Source organism: Bos mutus, chromosome 5 (genome assembly GCF_027580195.1).
Source record: "Bos mutus isolate GX-2022 chromosome 5, NWIPB_WYAK_1.1, whole genome shotgun sequence".
Taxonomy (NCBI): domain Eukaryota; kingdom Metazoa; phylum Chordata; class Mammalia; order Artiodactyla; family Bovidae; genus Bos; species Bos mutus.
The window spans coordinates 74,762,539-74,780,923 of record NC_091621.1 but is presented as its reverse complement, the minus strand read 5'-3'; the positions used below and the strand labels follow the sequence as shown (position 1 = coordinate 74,780,923).

General features: G+C 35.7%; 1 protein-coding gene across 3 annotated transcripts; it reads right to left on the bottom strand.

The window, feature by feature from the left end:
* Positions 1–588: 588 nt before the first annotated feature.
* KLRF1 (killer cell lectin like receptor F1) lies at positions 589–12,943 on the bottom strand. Of its 3 annotated transcripts, none has more exons than XM_005909447.2 (6): positions 12,759–12,943; positions 10,463–10,561; positions 8,978–9,133; positions 6,370–6,509; positions 5,481–5,593; positions 589–2,791 (listed from the first exon to the last, which is right to left on the bottom strand). In XM_005909447.2, exons 1-6 carry the CDS (start codon positions 12,841–12,843, stop codon positions 2,683–2,685), a joined length of 702 nt encoding a protein of 233 aa, XP_005909509.1. In that variant the 5' UTR covers positions 12,844–12,943; the 3' UTR covers positions 589–2,682. The 3 variants fall into 3 exon arrangements, with proteins under 3 accessions (XP_005909509.1, XP_070226123.1, XP_070226124.1); XM_070370022.1 differs by having other exon boundaries at positions 10,463–10,602; positions 12,759–12,894; XM_070370023.1 differs by lacking the exon at positions 5,481–5,593.
* Positions 12,944–18,385: the final 5,442 nt, after the last annotated feature.

Genomic DNA, 18,385 nt, shown 5'->3' with positions numbered 1-18,385 from the left:
AGCCCAGTAACACAAACATATTAAACTTCAAAAACATGTTCTAACTGGTAAGTGAATAACCATATCAATGATATGGACTATTACTTTTTAATGACTTTCCTAAGAATCAGGAGTGGTTACAGCAATGTGAAATTGAGGGACTTTATATTCACAAACTCTGTGACTAACCCAGAAATGCCATGAGTCAACACTAACATTTATTTGCTGCCTTAATTTCAAACTAACTTTCAAATGAGATCATTTAATCATGGATTCTGTCACCAATTTAAGAACAAATTTACTTGGTCTCTCAGTCAAAAAGCTCATCTTAAAATAAAAGTAATAATAACAGCTTCATTATGTAGTTGGACCAATTACTTGAGACACATTCACATCTTTTTTCAATGTTTCTGGATCATGGCAAGTGATAATAAACTGTAGCTTTTTGTTATCACACCATGATAATAATGATAATTATGAGCTCTGTCAACTGTTTGGGAATTCCAATAAAATGAAATTTATTAAGGTTTACTTCCTTTTCTCTTTGACAACAAAATCTTGAAATGATGTAAAAAGGATAAACTTGAAAGTTCTTATGTACTTCTGTCTTTAATAATGCAAGTGGATTCAGACCAGCTGATGCTGAGAAAAATTAGAAGAGCAGGATCCAAACAAACAAAATTTTTTTAAAACATTGGAAAGTTTTCAAGATAAATGAAGAAACAGGAAAGATTCAGATGTAAAAAAATAATTTTGGAGTTATTCTTCTCCTAGCAGTATCTTGGTGAAGAGTCATCTGCTCAGAATCTGGGCAGAAAGTCATGGCCAGCAGACACTGTCCTAGTTGAGATAAAAATTGCTGTCAATTCACTTGAAAAAGCCCTGAGACAAAAGAGGGCCAAAGATATTTAGCTTAATATTTTTCCTTCAAGCTACTTGCCAAATTACTAAACTTCATAGGGAAAGAGGCTAACAAGAAAAATGTGAAAAGCAGAGTAGCGTGTTGAGAGTCGTAGCATTGAGGAGAAAAAATTCAATCTCCAACAAGGAAAGGAGCTTTAGTAATAATCCAGGCTCTCAGAATTTCTAGAGGTCTGGCCATGGGTGCTAAGATAAATAAGAAGTGTTGGAATGGTAGAAAACAACAAAATATTAATTGATTACAAAGACAAGAGAGAAACTTTACAATGAAGTCTGATAAAATGAAAGTGAAAGTCGCTCAGTCATGTCTGACTTTGGTGATCCCATGGATGGTAGCCTGCCAGGCTCCTCTGTCCGTGGAATTCTCCAGGCAAGAGTACTTGAGTGGGTTGCCATTAATAGGCACCATATTAGCCATGTGAACAAAGTAAGCATCATAACAATGGAACAAAAAACTTCATCCTCTGAAAGAATGAACAAAGCTTCACTACATTATTGCTCTGCTATTCCTGCCAAGGAGACATAACTTGAATATAACTATGAGAAATAATCAAACAAATTTAAATTGAACATTTTACAGAATATCCAGCTTGTAATATTTAAAAGCATCATCTTATGAATGTCAAAGGTTAAGGAAGTCTTCTAGATGTTGAGAGATTAGTCAAAGTAACTAAATGCAGAAAATATTTCTGATCTGGATATTTAACTCAAAAGAACAGTATTTGACAATTGGCAAATGTTATAGAGACTTAGAGATGATAGTACTGTGATAGTATTAATTTGTTGATTGATAATTATACTTTAATTAAGTAGGTTATATATTTTGTAGGAAATACATATTAAAATATCCAACGATACTTGAAATTTTATAATGAAATTCATCAAATTGGCAACTAATTCTCAAAAGGTTTGGGGAAAAAGTAAGTTTTTTCCACTGTACATATAGGATTCTTATACGTTTGTGATAGTTTCTAAATTTAGATAAAAATTGCATAAAGTCAGCAGTAAACCAAAAACATTAACACTTTTTTTACCCAGAATATCCAGTTTAAAAGTTTATATCATAGAAATAAAAATGCTACCATTTAAACATATTCAGAATACTGCATCATAGTCTATAGAAGCAAAAATCTGAAAAAAAAGTTAAAGTTAATGTTCATCAATAAAGGAATGTAAAATATAAAGCCATGTGCATGTATGCTAAGTCGCTTCAGTTGTATCTGACTCTGTGCTATGGACACAGCCTGCCAGGCTCCTCTGTCCGTGGGATTCTCCAGACAAGTACACTGAAGTGGGTTGCCATGCCCTCCTCTAGGGGATCTTCCAGACCCAGAGATTGAACCTGTGTCTCTTACATCTTCTCTTACATTGGCACATAGGTTCTTTACCACTAGTGCCACCTGGGAAGCCCCATAGGAAGTCACACTATGATGTAACTCAGAACTATATGAAATTTGCATAGGATATTGTTAACAATTAAAAAAAAAGCAAAATAACAGAAAAGCAGACGTAATTTATTCACATTTGTTGTAAAAGAAAAGATGAATTACATCATGAATATAAATGTATGGGTTCACTTTGGATTATATTATCACACAAAGAATCAGAGGGTATATTTTAGATTGTTAACATGAGTTACTCTGTGACTAGGACCCATGAACATGACTGAGGGAAAATAGAGAAGCCAGGGGGTGTTTAATTGCAATTTTAAATTCTTATTCCTAAAGATTCATGTTAGATCAAAATTTTGATCCTTGATAACTCACTGTCACTTTTAAAATTTTAATATTGGCAAATCCATTTGAAAACACTGCTGCAAGTTTCAGAGTAAATTCCATTTTCTTTGACAGCAGCACAGCTATTTTCTTGAGCTGGTCCTTTTATGAAAAATCTGAAAAGGAGAAGATAAAGATATTATTCATCATCATTGCTGAAGACACCCATTCTGTTCTCAGTTAAAAACCTCCCTTAATTAAAAGATAATTCAAATATTTAAGGCATTTTCAAATACTTAGAGTCATGAAACATTTCAATACCTCTGTAATTTAGTATTACTGTCTGTGATAGAGAATTCCAAAGTCTGTTTGTAAATGACAGAGCTAAGAAGATATCTGTGCTCACATTCTATCCTAGTCTTCTTTCCATTGTTCCATGTCATCCATTTAGATTAAAAACTGGGAGTGTCACATGAGTAGCTCATTAAATCTTTCCTGGTTTTTCATATCCATTTGTACAATAGTGATACAAATATTTACCTCATTATGTTGTTACAGAGGTTAAATGACTATATGTTTGTAAAGAACTTAGTACACAAACTGACCCGCTTGCATTGGTGGTTCAGTGGTAGAACTCACCTGCCACAAACTGATCCATGTAAGCCCTAAGTAAATTATACACTTATTGTAATACTTATCCATAAAGTGATGTGTTGAATACAATAATGAAGTTATATATAAAATATTGTACTGTTAGTGATTTAGTCTGTTAAGAATTTATTTAAACTTAGAAAAAAGGTTTAAGAAGGGGTCACAGAAAAGATATACATGATTTTCAAGGCTTCCAGAATAATAGCGGAAAAGTAAGTGTTGGATTTTCATATTGGAAAATACACCTACATTTGAATTTATATATGTTTATGCTTGAATTTTGTATTGAATGTTTGTGAACAAAAATCCCTAGGCATAGTCCAGAGTTAAAACTCAATCCTAAAGGTAGTGTTTAGTGGATTTGGCATAAGGAAGAAACCTAAGTTAGCATCTTCATAAGTAGCCAATCAGGTCATGTCCATTGATACAACTTAGATCTCACCCATAATTTTATTCTCCATTCCAAATAATGTCTTCAGTTGACTTCCTTAGATTTATTAATTTAGTGCAGTGAGATAGAAAATGTGTGTGTTGTTCAGTCGTGTTCGACTCTTTGCGACCACATGGACTGCAGCTCACCAGGCTCCTCTGTCCATGGAATTCTCCAGGCAAGAATACTGGAGTAGGTTGCTATTCCCTTCTCCAGAGATAGAAAGTAAGTAATATTTATTACTTCACTCCTTTATTACTTAAGTAATAACTTATTAAGTATTAACTGAGTAAGTAATAACTGATTACTTAATAACTTAAGTAATTACTTAATAACTTAATAAGTAATAACTTCATTACTTAATAACTAATAACTTAATTACTTAATAACTTAAGTAATAACTGATTAAGTGCTTAATCAATATAAGTAACTACTTCTTACTTAAGTAATAAGGACAATAACACGATAGTATTCATTAACCAATAGTACTGGTTACCATAGTGAATGTTTCTTTTCACTGCTGTAATAAATTGTCAAAAATGTGGTGGCTTAAAGCAGCACAAATTTTTATCTTACAGTTCTAGATATCAGAAGCTCAAAGCTGGTCTTAAAGAACTACAATCAAGTGTCTTTGGAGCTGTCTGCTGCAGTCACTGGGGAAAAACTTGCTCATTGCCTTTTGCAGGTACTAGAGGTTGCCTGCACTCCTTGGCTATCAGACAACTTGGACCTCTGCATTTATCTTCAAATCTCCTCTGAGCCTGCCCCTACTTTCTCCCTCTCATAAGGACTTGTGATTACATTGGGCCCACCTGAATAATCCAGCATAACACTTCTATCTCAAGATTATTAATTTAATCACACTCATGAACTCTCTTTTAGACTTAAGGTAACATTCACAGAATTTGGGGATTAGAACATTTAGGGGCACCATTACTTTGCCTACCAACATAGGGATAATATTTGAGTTTGCTGGTCCTACTATAGTATAATATAGTTTTATAAATTAATACAAGTGCACAAAAGCATTCATAAAATTTTCAAAATCTCAATAATCTCCTGCAGCTGCTGAGAGCATTTAGGATTATTTTGTTCTGTCTTGTACTTCTTATTTGTTTTTTTAGCATTGTGATGATCTTACAGTATAAAAAAATCATGTAGAGGTTTTTTTTAATTACTAAAAATGACTAAAAGAATCATTGATACCAGGGAAGGAACCAAGGAGGAAAAGGGAGAGGATGACATTGGGAGATTGGGACTGACATACATATACTATTTGATACCATGCATAAAATGTATAAAAAAGGTAGCTAATGAGAACCTACTGTATAGCTCCAGGAACTCTACTCAGGGTTCTGAAGTGACTTAAATGGGAAGGAACTCCAAAAACAAGGATGTACAGCTGATTCACTTAGGTGTACAATAGAAACTAACACACTATTATAAAGTAACTATAGTCCAATAAAATTAATTTTAAAGATAAAAATTAAAAAAGTATTGAGAACTTTGAAAGCAGAAGACTACATTGTTTCAATGTACCTTTCCCTTATAAAGTGTGAGGAGTTTTAAAATCAATAAGTGAACAATCATTATTGTTTTCAAGTCCTTTTGCTTTAAAAACCAAGCCAAAATTTGTCATTACTCCAGCCAACATTCATTTTCATCCTTTCAAATTCTTTAGTACCAAGAACTATTTGAGTTCATTTTGATATGTTTATAGATGCTTTAAGGAGATAAATTCTCTGATAGACAATAGATCATACTGCCTTTTGGGAAAGACTCACATCTTTGAATCCAAAGGAGAATCATCCACCCAGGTCCATGTTCTTTTCAGGGAAGTAAAGTTAAGCCCAATCCACACATAGTTTGATTGTTTTAGAGTTTTCTGTATAAAAGCCTAAAAAGTGGGTGATGAGTAATTAAATGAACAGGATAGCTTAATGATTTAGACATACTAAATAAGATTTTAGAATTCTACTGGACAACTCACACTCTACATGAAGGCTTTTATCCTAGTCAATCATCTTATTTACACATACATTATATATCATATGGACTTCCCTGGTGGCTCAGCTGGTAAAGAATCCTCCTGCAATGTAGGAGACCTGGGTTTGATCCCTAGGTTGGGAAGATCCCCTGGAGAAGGGAACAGGCTACCCACTCCAGTATTTTGGCCTAGAAAATTTCATGGGCTGTATAGTCCATGAAGTTGCAAAGAGTCGGACACAACCAAGCAGCTTTCACTATATATCATGTACCAGGACATACGCTGTGAAGTGAAAGTGAAAGTGGCTCAGTCGTGTTTGACTCTTTGCGATCCCATGTAGCACACCAGGCTCCTCTGCCCATGGAATTTTCCATGCAAAGATACTGGAGTGGGTACCTGTCCCTTCTCCAGGGATAGAACCACGCAATCGAACCACGGTCTCCTGCATTGCAGGAGGATTCTTTATCAGCTGAGCTGCCACTACCTATAAATTAAACATCAATATTCAGACCATAATTACCCCAAGTCAAGGGAAGCACTGGATTCCAGCTCAGAATTTAAAAGGGCACCAAAAGTTCAGTAGCCAAGATAAAAGATAATTTAATGAAAAGGTGGGAAGAAATTTGAGATAAGCCATTTTAATGGCAAAGCAGCAAGTATCATAAGCTTGATACTAAACCACTTACCAGTTCAAGTTGGTTCTGAATAATTAGTAGATGAGATTTTTCCCCCAAACAATATTTATAACTGTCACTCCAATTTTTCATCTCATTAGAGAACCAATAGCACTTTTCTTGATATTTCAGCCATTCTGATGAGCACATTCCTACAAATTGACAGTGAAAATACTTGCATATTGTATGAAAAAGAGTAGAGCTATGATAAAATCATAACAAAGTGTTCAGACTCAGACAAGTTATCCAAAATACAAATGAGAGTCCATGAAAATTAAGAAAACTGATTTATTTTAAAATATTTCTTTTATATTTTTGTCTGTGTCAGCTCTTCATTGCAGCATGCAAGCTTCTCTCTAGTTGTAGCAGGCAAGCTCAGTAGTTATAGCATGCTGGACTAGTTGCCCTGGGGCATCTGGGATCCTAGTTCCTCAACCAAGGGTCTAAACCAGGTCACCTGCATTGGAACTTAGATTCCTAACCACTGAACCATCAGGGGAAGTCCCAAGAAAATTAATTTAGTAAGATGAAGCAAAACCTGTGTGTGTGTGTGCTAAGTCACTTCAGTTGTGTCTGACTCTTTGCCACCCTATGGACTGAAACCCACCAGGCTCCTCTGTCCACGGGATTCTTCAGGCAAGAATACTGGAGTGGGTGGTCATGCCCTCCTCTAGGAGATCTTCCCCACCCAGGGATAGAACCTGCATCTCTTATGTCTCCTGCATTGTCAGTAGATTTTTACCACTATTGCCACGTGGAAAGTCTGAAGCAAAACCTAGACAGATATAAAGGGATTTTTTTCATGTCATAACCTAATATGATTACTAAAATAACATGTACCAGTCAAGATATACATAGCATTAACGCTATGAGAGATTAACTATTATCTATACCATTTGCCGGAGAAGGCAATGGCACCCCACTCCAGTACTCTTGCATGGAAAATCCCATGGATGGAGGAGCCTGGTAGGCTGCAGTCCATGGGGTCTCTAAGAGTCGGACACGACTGAGCGACTTCACTTTCACTTTTCACTTTCATGCATTGGAGAAGGAAATGGCAACCCACTCCAGTGTTCTTGCCTGGAGAATCCCAGGGACCGGGGAGCCTGGTGGGCTGCCGTCTATGGGATCGCACAGAGTCGGACACAACTGAAGTGACTTAGCAGTAGCAGCAGCATACCATTTGCTTAGCATTTATCCACATAATGTTTTAGAAATCTTTCTCATTGCTTTATGTGTGTAAATTGTTTTTAATATTTCCTTTTTGATATTAAGTAACATTGAGATGAATAACAATTTTTTATCCTCTTTATAATTGCAGGTCCTTTGATTTTCTTAAATTTAAATTAAGGCATTCTCAAATTGAAACTGAGACTTTCAGAATAACAATGAAGAAAAATGTAGTATAATATAAAAATATAAGCACGGATCAACATAACTGTTCAAACTTCTGGCCTTTACAATCTCTTTATTTTCTGAGACAAAATTTATGTAACATAAAATTCACAATGCTAACCATTTTAAAGTACAAAAGCCATGGGTTTTATAACATCCAAAAGATGTACAAACATGATGCACACCTATCTAACTCCAAAATAGTTTTCTCACCCCAAAATGAAAAGAGGAGTGTGGGATTTCTCTTTAGGGTGATGAAAATGTTTTGGAAGTAGATAGATATGATAGTTGCACATTTGAATGTCATAACACCATTGATGTTTAATTTTAAATAATTATATTTGTTAACATTACCTGAATAAGAAAATTAACAGGAAATTAATTTCTTATAGTTAATTATGCAGTATTTAGACTGACTTTAATGAATGCTTAATGGTGTCTATTTGATTCCATGTTTACCCATCAAAGCTTTCTTACTTCTGAAAAAGTTTCATTACATAAAGGGAAATTAGATAGCCAGAGTATAAAAAAGCGGTAAAATTATAATATTTCAATTGGATGAGGACTTGTACATGTAAACAGACAAGTAATCTGAAAGAAAAGAGTGTTAATAAGTAAATATAATACATACGACATTTTTACATGGGATAAGGAAACTGTAAACTAGTGGATTTCAGAAAAATTCTTTGACAAGTAATTATAGAATAAATCAACTGTACCTTTTTCACATATCAAACTATCAAATAAAAGTCAAAGGTTCAAAGAATAAGTGTTAAAAATTTAAACTAAAAGAAAAGTTGAAAGTAGGAAGAACAGTTTCCCAAAAGTCTGGATGGTTGGAAGTTCTAACTTTAAAATCATAACAGATAGCCTGTTAGATATAATTACTTTTATCCATTTTGTATTTGAAAAAAGGATAAATGAGACAAAAAATAGTTATTTACATCATTCCTTACGATCACAATTAATTTTCATGTTTATATATTTCAATATGATTTTAAATTCCTAGAGGGAAGGGCCTTTTTATGTTGTTTTACAGCTGTCCTTCCACAACAACAACAAAAAAAATTTAAAAATATGTGAATCAAGTTTTGAGTAAAAAGCAGATTTATATCAAGTCTTCATTAATTTAGTCTACTGCATACCTCTTCAATGGGATTTTTTTTTTCAAACTTAGAAAATCCAAATGATTAAAAGTGATAGAGGCCAAAGCCTTGAGAAATACCTTTATGACCTGTAGCTCTAGAAACACAGTGGTCTGCATCTTTCTTATGTATATTGCCTCTTGTGTCACTATTGACTTCCAAGTATCCAGTATCATCATGCTGGGTGATGTTTGAATTATACTGTTTTAGGCATTTTGGCAGCACTTCCTGAGAAACTTGAAAAGAGGATTATTTTAAAGTTGAGAAAACATCTTCTCTAGGCAATGTCTCAGAGACAAATTCTTCAGAACAATTCAGATGGTTGGAACAAGAAATAACTGAAGGGATAATGATAAATTTTCTTTTAAAACATGTTTGTGTTTAATGAAAAGTGAATTAAAGTGTTACACAATGAATTCATGTATAGCACCTGTATTTGCTTAGGATCTATTCTGTGCCAGGTATTGTCCTAAGAATTTGTCATACAATAATAAATACAGCAAAGTTCTAGTTCTAGGGGTTATGCATGCTCTTTCCATGCTTTCTTTTTTTTTTTTTTTTCCATGCATTTTTTAAGTGCACCAACAGGTGCATTTTCATTCATTAATTAATTCATTCATTATTTAATTATTGGAATATGGTGGCTTTACAAATGTCGTGTTAGCTTCTGTTGTACAGCATAGTGAATTAGCTATATATATACACATATATTCTCTCTCTCTTGAGCCTCTCCACAGCCATCCCACCCCTCTAGGTCATCACAGAGCACCGAGCTGAGCTCCCTGTGCTGTACAGCAGCTTCCCACTAGCAATCTATTTTACACATGGTCATGTACATATGCCAGTGCTACTCTCTCAATTCGTCACACCCTCTCTTCCCACTCTGTGTTCACAAGTCCGTTCTCTACATCTGCATCTCTATTCCTGCTCTGCAAATAAGTTCATCAGTACCATTTTTCTAGATTTCATATATATATATATGTTAATATACAATATTTGTTTTTCTCTTTCTGACTTACTTCAGTCTATACGTTGTATTTAGCCCAGTCTACCCTAAATTTTTTTAATGTTTTTTCCACTAAAATATGGGATTTCTCACCATGACTATTCCTTTTTTTTTTTTTTGAAGGATTTGTAGCAATGTTTGGAGTCTAAAGATTGTTCAGCAAATATTTGGACAAAATCAAGAGTAAAGTGAATTCAACCTTAAATAATAATGTATAATTTTTTAAGAAAAATAATGTAATTCAATCTATTCACAGATATCTAAGAAATCCTGAAGTATGATTTCAAATACATTACATACACACACACTTACATACACTTTTCTCCTAGTAAACTGTATGCCACTTGAGGACAAAATATGTACCTGATTCAAATACTTAATCAATATGTTACTGTGGGGCATAATATATTGCTTTATACATAGTTAAATCATTAAATCTTTAAATTTAATCTCGTTAAATCTTTGTTAGTGTAAAGAATAATGAATGAATATGAAAAGAGTAATAAGAAACAAGTAAACATTTTTCATTTTTTTATTTAATTAAGATCATTTAACTTACCTAACAGACTCAGGGTGATCAAAGTCAAAACCAGAATGCCATTTAGTCCTCCAGATATCCCCAATAAGATTTTATATCGGTGTGACATCACAGAACAGTCTAACAGATTAATCACATAAATTAGCTTGGAAAGTGCATTCCTGTGAAGTGATGGCAATTGTAATAACAAGGTTGTACACAATATAGATTTTGAATATCATAGAATATTAGGCAATAGCAACATAAAATCTAAGGAAACAGAAAAATACATATTTATCTTATTTAGCAATGATACTACTCCGGATGATCAGAATGGTGGGAAGAGAAAAGCTACCTTTGAAGTTGCCAATCCTGGTCAGGAAAGAGTGTAATAAATCACACAGAACAGTATCTCAGGGAATTAGTGCACACCTTTTCTCTTATAGTAATATTAACAAAAATAGTAAAATAAGTTTTATCAGAGTTCAATTAAGGAATATTTTACATTTCCCAGATTGCTTTTGGATATTTTGATATAGTACTAATGATAGTCAATAAATTTCAACACATGTAATAAAATGCCATTATATTAAAAATCAAACAAATGATTATCAGAAAATGTTAGGATAAAGAGTGTAGAAGCCTATTCAAATTCAACTCAGACTTAATTATTTCTCCTAAGTATCATGGGATAACTTTCAAAATATGAATTTAAGGCATGTTAAATTCAGCATTATGAAGAAACTAACATTTTCATTACCCTGAGAAGTGGTATAATTTAACTTAGAAGCTTAGAACACAAGCACTTTACCATCAAAAACAAATGTATTTTAAACAAGCAAAAACCAATGATTTTTAAGAGTGTTCACACAAAAATCTTAAACATATTAGTAGTAGTCAAAACATACCATGATTATGCTGAATTTATTCTAGGAATACAAGAGCTGTTCAATAGTAAGAAATCCATTCATCTCACATTCATAGAGCTTGGGTAAAATATATCATCATCTTACAGAAGTAAAAAGCAAATAATATCCACCACTTTATGCTAAAAATTAAAGATGAAATTGATGGGCACTTTTTAAAGAGAATAGTTCTTTGCCTAATGAAGCTAACATCATCCTTAACAGAGACACATCACCAAAATAAAAAGCAAACAAACAAAACAGTCAGTATATCATGAATACAGACTTGAACAAGTGGAAATTCAGCCATGAGTGCTTTGAAGGCTAAATGTCAGAGATAAATGTTCCTTAAGTTGATTGATAAATTAGGAAGCATTTAATATACCATAAAACTACATCTCTTTTTTATTTTTTATTTTGTTGTTTATAATGAAAGTGTCTGCAAAATGTATTATAAAATTATTCGGAAAATAAACAAGTGAGAACAGTTAGGTAAACACTGAAAAAGATGGAAATATAAAATTGTTGATTAGATTAAAATGTCATGTCTAATTCCCAATTTTACAAAATGTTACCAAAGTTTACTAAATACCAGCAAAACATATTAGTAAATAATGATTATTAGCACATGCCACTTAAATTACTAGGAGTTGCAAATTTATTATTTTACATTTTCCTGACCTCTTTTTCTGTGCTAAGACACATTTTGGTTTACAGATGCCATCTACAAACTGAATGTGAGAAACGTTTTCACGGAAGAGCCCCTACATTTTGTGGTCTTTCGTGTTAATATCTCTATTGTCCAAACAAGTTTTTTCACCTGATGAAAAACATATTTAAAAATTTTTGACATGCTGAATTAAAAGTTGATACTTTAAAATGTCATTATTTTATAAATGGTAAAAAGGTGAATGACTGGCACCAAAGATTCACTTTTTAATTATTAATTTTAACTAGATGTGTATATTTCCTAGGTATATCCTTAATAATATGAGGCAAAATATTACTTCAAAGCAAATAGCTGTTAGTCCCATATTGATAAAGAGAAAGAGAGAAAAGATAGACGCAGAGACAGACAATGGAAAAATATCACAAAAATGAAACAGTCCAAGAACAGAAAAACAAAAAACAATAATGGAAACTTCTATCCACATTAATATTCATATGAATATTATTGTTCAATCTCCAAGGCACGTCCAACTCATTGCAACCCCATGGAGTGCACCATGCCAGGCTTCCTGTCTCACACCATCTCCCAGAATTTGCTTAACTTCATGTCTATGGCAGGGCTCATAGATTTACGAAGTTTCTCAAACCCCTTCACCATAACAAGGCAGTGATCCAAGAAAGGGCACATGAATATCAACTTATAGTAAATCCTCACGCATATTAATCCACAACAATTAAAAAAAAAAAAAACCTGAATTCCATACCTTGACATTTAAATTGAAATGTTTGGATAGAACTCCTTTTCTTCAACTGTGTGTTCAAGGTCATGTATGTTTCTTCATCTTGCATCTTCAAATGTGGGTGGATGTGTATGTAAAATTTTATGTTTTGTTTTTTTAAATATGCAATAAGAGAAGAATAATAAACCCACTGCTAATCAGAAACTGGCCTCAAATGGTCCACTCAAGGTACATACAACAGGTTCACAGTTTCATCCACTGGTCGAAAACCTCAAAGGAAATGCTATTTTTGATTTCCGAGCAAAGATAACACATAATTTCTCAACCGTCCACCACACATTGAACTTAATATAATGTTTTTTTTTCTTTTAAAACTTCCTCCTGATAAATTTGTAAGGTCAGGGAAATGAAAATTGTACACTTCTTCAGTTCAGTTCAGTCGCTCAGTCATGTCCAACTCTGCGACCCCATGAATCACAGCTCACCAGGCCTCTCTATCCATCACCAACTCCCGGAGTTCACTCAGACTCACGTCCATCGAGTCAGTGATGCCATCCAGCCATCTCATCCTCGGTCGTCCCCTTCTCCTCCTGCCCTCAATCTCTCCCAGCATCAGAGTCTTTTCCAATGAGTCAACTCTTCGCATGAGGTGGCCAAAGTACTGGAGTTTCAGCTTTAGCATCATTCCTTCCAAAGAAATCCCAGGGCTGATCTCCTTCAGAATAGACTGGTTAGATCTCCTTGCAGTCCAAGGGATCCTCAAGAGTCTTCTCAAACACTACAGTTCAAAAGCATCAATTCTTCGGTGCTCAGCCTTCTTCACAGTCCAACTCTAACATCCATACATGACCACTGGAAAAAACATAGCCTTGACTAGACAGACCTTTGTTGGCAAAGTAATGTCTCTGCTTTTCAATATGCTATCTAGGTTGGTCATAACTTTCCTTCCAAGGAGTAATCGTCTTTTAATTTCATGGCTGCAGTCACCATCTGCAGTGATTTTGGAGCCCAGAAAAATAAAGTCTGACACTGTTTCCACTGTTTCCATCTATTTCCCAAGAAGTGATGGGACCAGATGCCATGATCTTCATTTCCTGAATGTTGAGCTTTAAGCCAACTTTTTAACTCTCCTCTTTCACTTTCATCAAGAGGCTTTTGAGTTCCTCTTCACTTTCTGCCATAAGGGTGGTGTCATCTGCATATCTGAGGTTATTGATATTTCTCCCAGCAATCTTGATTCCAGCTTGTGTTTCTTCCAGTTCAGCGTTTCTCATGATGTACTCTGCATATAAGTTAAATAATCAGGGTGACAATATACAGCCATGACGTACTCCTTTTCCTGTTTGGAACCAGTGTGTTGTTCCATGTCCAGTTCTAATTGTTGCTTCCTGACCTGCATATAGGTTTCTCAAGAGGCAGGTCACGTGGTCTGGTATTCCCATCTCTTGAAGAATTTTCCAGTTTATTGTGATCCACACAGTCAAAGGCTTTGGCATAGTCAATAAAGCAGAAATAGATGTTTTTCTGGAACTCTCTTGCTTTTTCCATGATCCAATGGATGTTGGCAATTTGATGTCTGGTTCCTCTGCCTTTTCTAAAACCAGCTTGAACATCTGGAAGTTCACGGTTCACGTATTGCTGAAGTCTGGCTTGGAGAATTTTGAGCATTACTTTACTAGCGTGTGAGATGAGTGCAATGTGTGGTAGTTTGAGCATTCTTTGGTGTTGCCTTTCTTTGGGATTGGAATGAAAACTGACCTTAGAGCCAAATTAATAATAGCTAGTTGGTCTTTTGCATTAGCTTAAATAGGTGAGTTTTCAATTATATTCCCAAATAGATGGATGTTTGATTTATTATAATAGCTTGCAATTACTCAACAGTTAAATTCTTTCCTGATCTTAAAACAACACTGATTATAAATTATACCAGTAATTTAATAGTATAATTTAAAGAAAAAAACACTGGCAATATTTTTTGGCATTCTAAAGACCCTTATGGAAGAAAGTGAAGAGAAACTAAAAAGCCTCTTGATGAAAGTGAAAGGTGAGAGTGAAAAAGTTGGCTTAAAACTCAAAATTCAGAAAACAAAGATCATGGCATCTGATTCCATCACTTCATGGGAAATAGATGAGGAAACAGTGGAAACAGTGTCAGACTTTTTTTTTTTTTGGGGGGGGGCGGAGCTCCAAAATCACTGCAGATGGTGACTGCAGCCATGAAATTAAAAGACGATTACTCCTTGGAAGGAAAGTTATGACCAACCTAGATAGCATATTGAAAAGCAGAGACATTACTTTGCCAACAAAGGTCCGTCTAGTCAAGGCTATGTTTTTTCCAGTGGTCATGTATGAATGTGAGAGTTGGACTGTGAAGAAGGCTGAGCACCGAAGAATTGATGCTTTTGAACTGTGGTGTTGGAGAAGACTCTTGAGGATCCCTTGGACTGCAAGGAGATCTAACCAGTCTATTCTGAAGGAGATCAGCCCTGGGATTTCTTTGGAAGGAATGATGCTGAAGCTGAAACTCCAGTACTTTGGCCACCTCATGCGAAGAGTTGACTCATTGGAAAAGACTCTGATGCTGGGAGGGAATGGGGGCAGGAGGAGAAGGGGACGACCGAGGATAAAATGGCTGGATGGCATCACTGACTCGATGGACGTGAGTCTGAGTGAACTCCGGGAGATGGTGATGAAAAGGGAGGCCTGGCGAGCTGCGATTCATGCGGTCGCAAAGAGTCAGACACGACTGAGCAACTGAACTGAACTGAACTGAAAGACTCATCTTATGTAAAAAACAAATTTACAAATTTGAAACTTCTAAGTTTTCAAGAAGAATTTAGGAAACAAATCATATTATCCAATGACCTTTCCTGGTATTCAAAGAGGTTGCCCAATATTCATGAGATAGTGCAGGTATTTGAGATGTTTTTTTTTCTCTTAGCTTTAGCGAGGTCTAATTTACTTACAGTGAAATCCATCCATTGTTGGTACATGACTGGATGATTTTAAACCAATATATAGATGTGTGTTTCTGACTCTTTGTGACCCCACGGACTGTAGCCCAACAGGCTCCTCTGTCCATGGGGATTCTACAGGCAAAATACTGGAGTGGCTTGCCATGCCCTCCTCCAGGGAATCTTCCCAACCCAGGGATCGAACCCAGGTCTCAGGCATTACAAGTGGATTCTTTACCATCTGAGCCACCAGGGAAGCCCATAGATGTGTGTAACCATCACCAAATCCAATTTTGGAACTTTTATATCACTCTAAAAACATTCCTCAAGCTCAAACTTAAAAGAGTCCTACAGTTCCGGAAACACTAATTTAATAAGTTGAGATAGAGTTTAAAATGTGGGCAACTAAATTCCAAATCTCTGACAATCATAGCAAATCTAGAATGGAACCCCAGAGATTTTAACCTAGAGGCTTCACTGGTGAGACAGAAAACTGTGGAGAGAGAGCTGACTACACCAGACATCCTGAAAGGAGCACAGCCAATCCTGGCCTCACAGAAGGACCCAGGGCCCATTAGCCATGACTCCTAGCACATTTGTCTGTTTTTCCTGCTGGGCACCAACTGTGCAAAGGCAAGTAGAAGGCACAGGACACTGTCCCTAAGATGAGTCTCCTCAGATGAAAACTAAGATACAGAAGGTTGAGAACAGAGCTGGAGGGGGAACCAATGGTATAACATTTGCTATGATCTTCCTTTTCAAGTCTGTGCTTAGTCGCTCAGTCACATTTGACTCTTTGTGACCCCATGGGCTGTAGCCTGCCAGGCTCCTCTGTCCCTGGGGATTCTCTAGGCAAGAATACTGGAGTGGGTTGCTATTTAATATTGCCTCCTCTGGGAGATCTTCCCAACCCCAGGACTAAACCCAGGTCTCCTGCATTGCAAGCAGATTCTTTACCATCTGAGCCACCAGGGAAGCACCGTTTTCAATTTAGCAGTAGCTTAATAGTTATTGAATTCAATATTTTCACAGTTACTGCAGGGTTATTTTTGTTACTGCTTCTCTATTATACATTTTTTCCACCATGAGTCTTCAATTTTGTGGTATGTTTATCAGTAATTAGGCAAAGTGATCTACCCTTTGGATGTCAGTCAGCTTCTTTCTTCAGCCATCCTGTAACCTATAAAATGGGCACCTAAAAAACTGTCTAAAACTCCAAGGATGGGGACTTTACTGGTGATCCACTGGTTAAGAATCCACCCTGCAATGCAGGGAACATGGGTTGATTCCTAGTTGGAGAACTAAGATCCCATGTGCTGTGGAGCAACTAAGATCACACAACACAACTGGAGAGTTTGGGCTGCAACAAAATACCTTGCATGACACAATGAAGATACTGCATGCCACAATTAAGACCTGACACAGCAAAAAAAAAAAAAAATTCCAAAAAACAAAAATAAAAAAATACCAACAAGGTTGGAAGCTATCTAAATGTTCATTAATATTGTTGTTCAGTCACTAAGTCATGTCTGACTCTCTGTGGCCCCATGGACTGCAGCACGCCAGGCTTCCTTGTCCTTCACTATCTCCTGGAGCTTGCTCAAACTCATGTCCATTGAGTCAGTGATGCCACCCAACTATCTCATTTTCTGTCTTCCCCTTCTCCTCCTGTCCTCAGTCTTTCCCAGTATCACAGTCTTTTCCAATGAGTCAGTTCTTCACATCAGGTAGACAAAGTATTGGAGCTTCAGCTTCAGCATCAGTCCTTCCAATGAATATTTAGGACTGATTTCCTTTAGGATTGACTGATTTGATCTCCTTCTGTCCAAGAGACTCTTAAAAGTCTTCTCCAGCACCACAGTTTGAAAGTATCAATTATTTGGCACTCAGCCTTCTTCATGGTCCAACTCTCACATCCATACATGACTCCTGGAAAAACCATAGCTTTGACTAGACAGACCATTGTCAGCAAAGTGATGTCTCTGATTTTTAATATGCTGTCTAGGTTTGTCATAGCTTTTCTTCCAAGGAGCAAGCATCTTTTAATTTCATGACTGCAGTCACTTTCTTCAGTGGTTTTGGAGCCTAGGAAAATAAAGTCTGTCACTGTTTCCATTTTCCCCCCCATTTATTTCCATGAAGTGATGGGACAGATGCCATGATCTTCATTTTTTGAATATTGAGTTTTAAGCCACCTTTTTCACTCTCGTCTTTCACTTTCATCAAAAAGCTCTTCAGTTCCTCTTCACATTTCTGCCATTGTATATCTGAGGTTTTTTGATATTTCTCCCAGCAATCTTGATTCCAGCTTGTGATTCATCCAGCCTGGCATTTCACATGATGTACACTGCATATATGTTAAATAAACAGGGTGACAGTATGCAAGCTTGATATACTCTTTTCCCAATTTTGAACCAATCTGTTGTTCCACATCTGGTTCATGGAACCTAGGTTGAGCCTGCTCCGGGTTTGGAGCCAACAAAGAAACCAGCAGGTTTAACGGGCTCTTCCTGATATGCTTCTCTCTCTAGTATCTCTTAACCTGGGGCCACAGGAATGAGTGAAAATGAGGGGAGTAGAGATAAATATGTGGGAAAGTGTTGCAGGACCAGACACTTTAAATACTCTTATTTGTAACCAGTGTTTTATTTTTTAATTAATTTTTACTGGAGTATAGTTGCTTTAACTGTTGTGTTA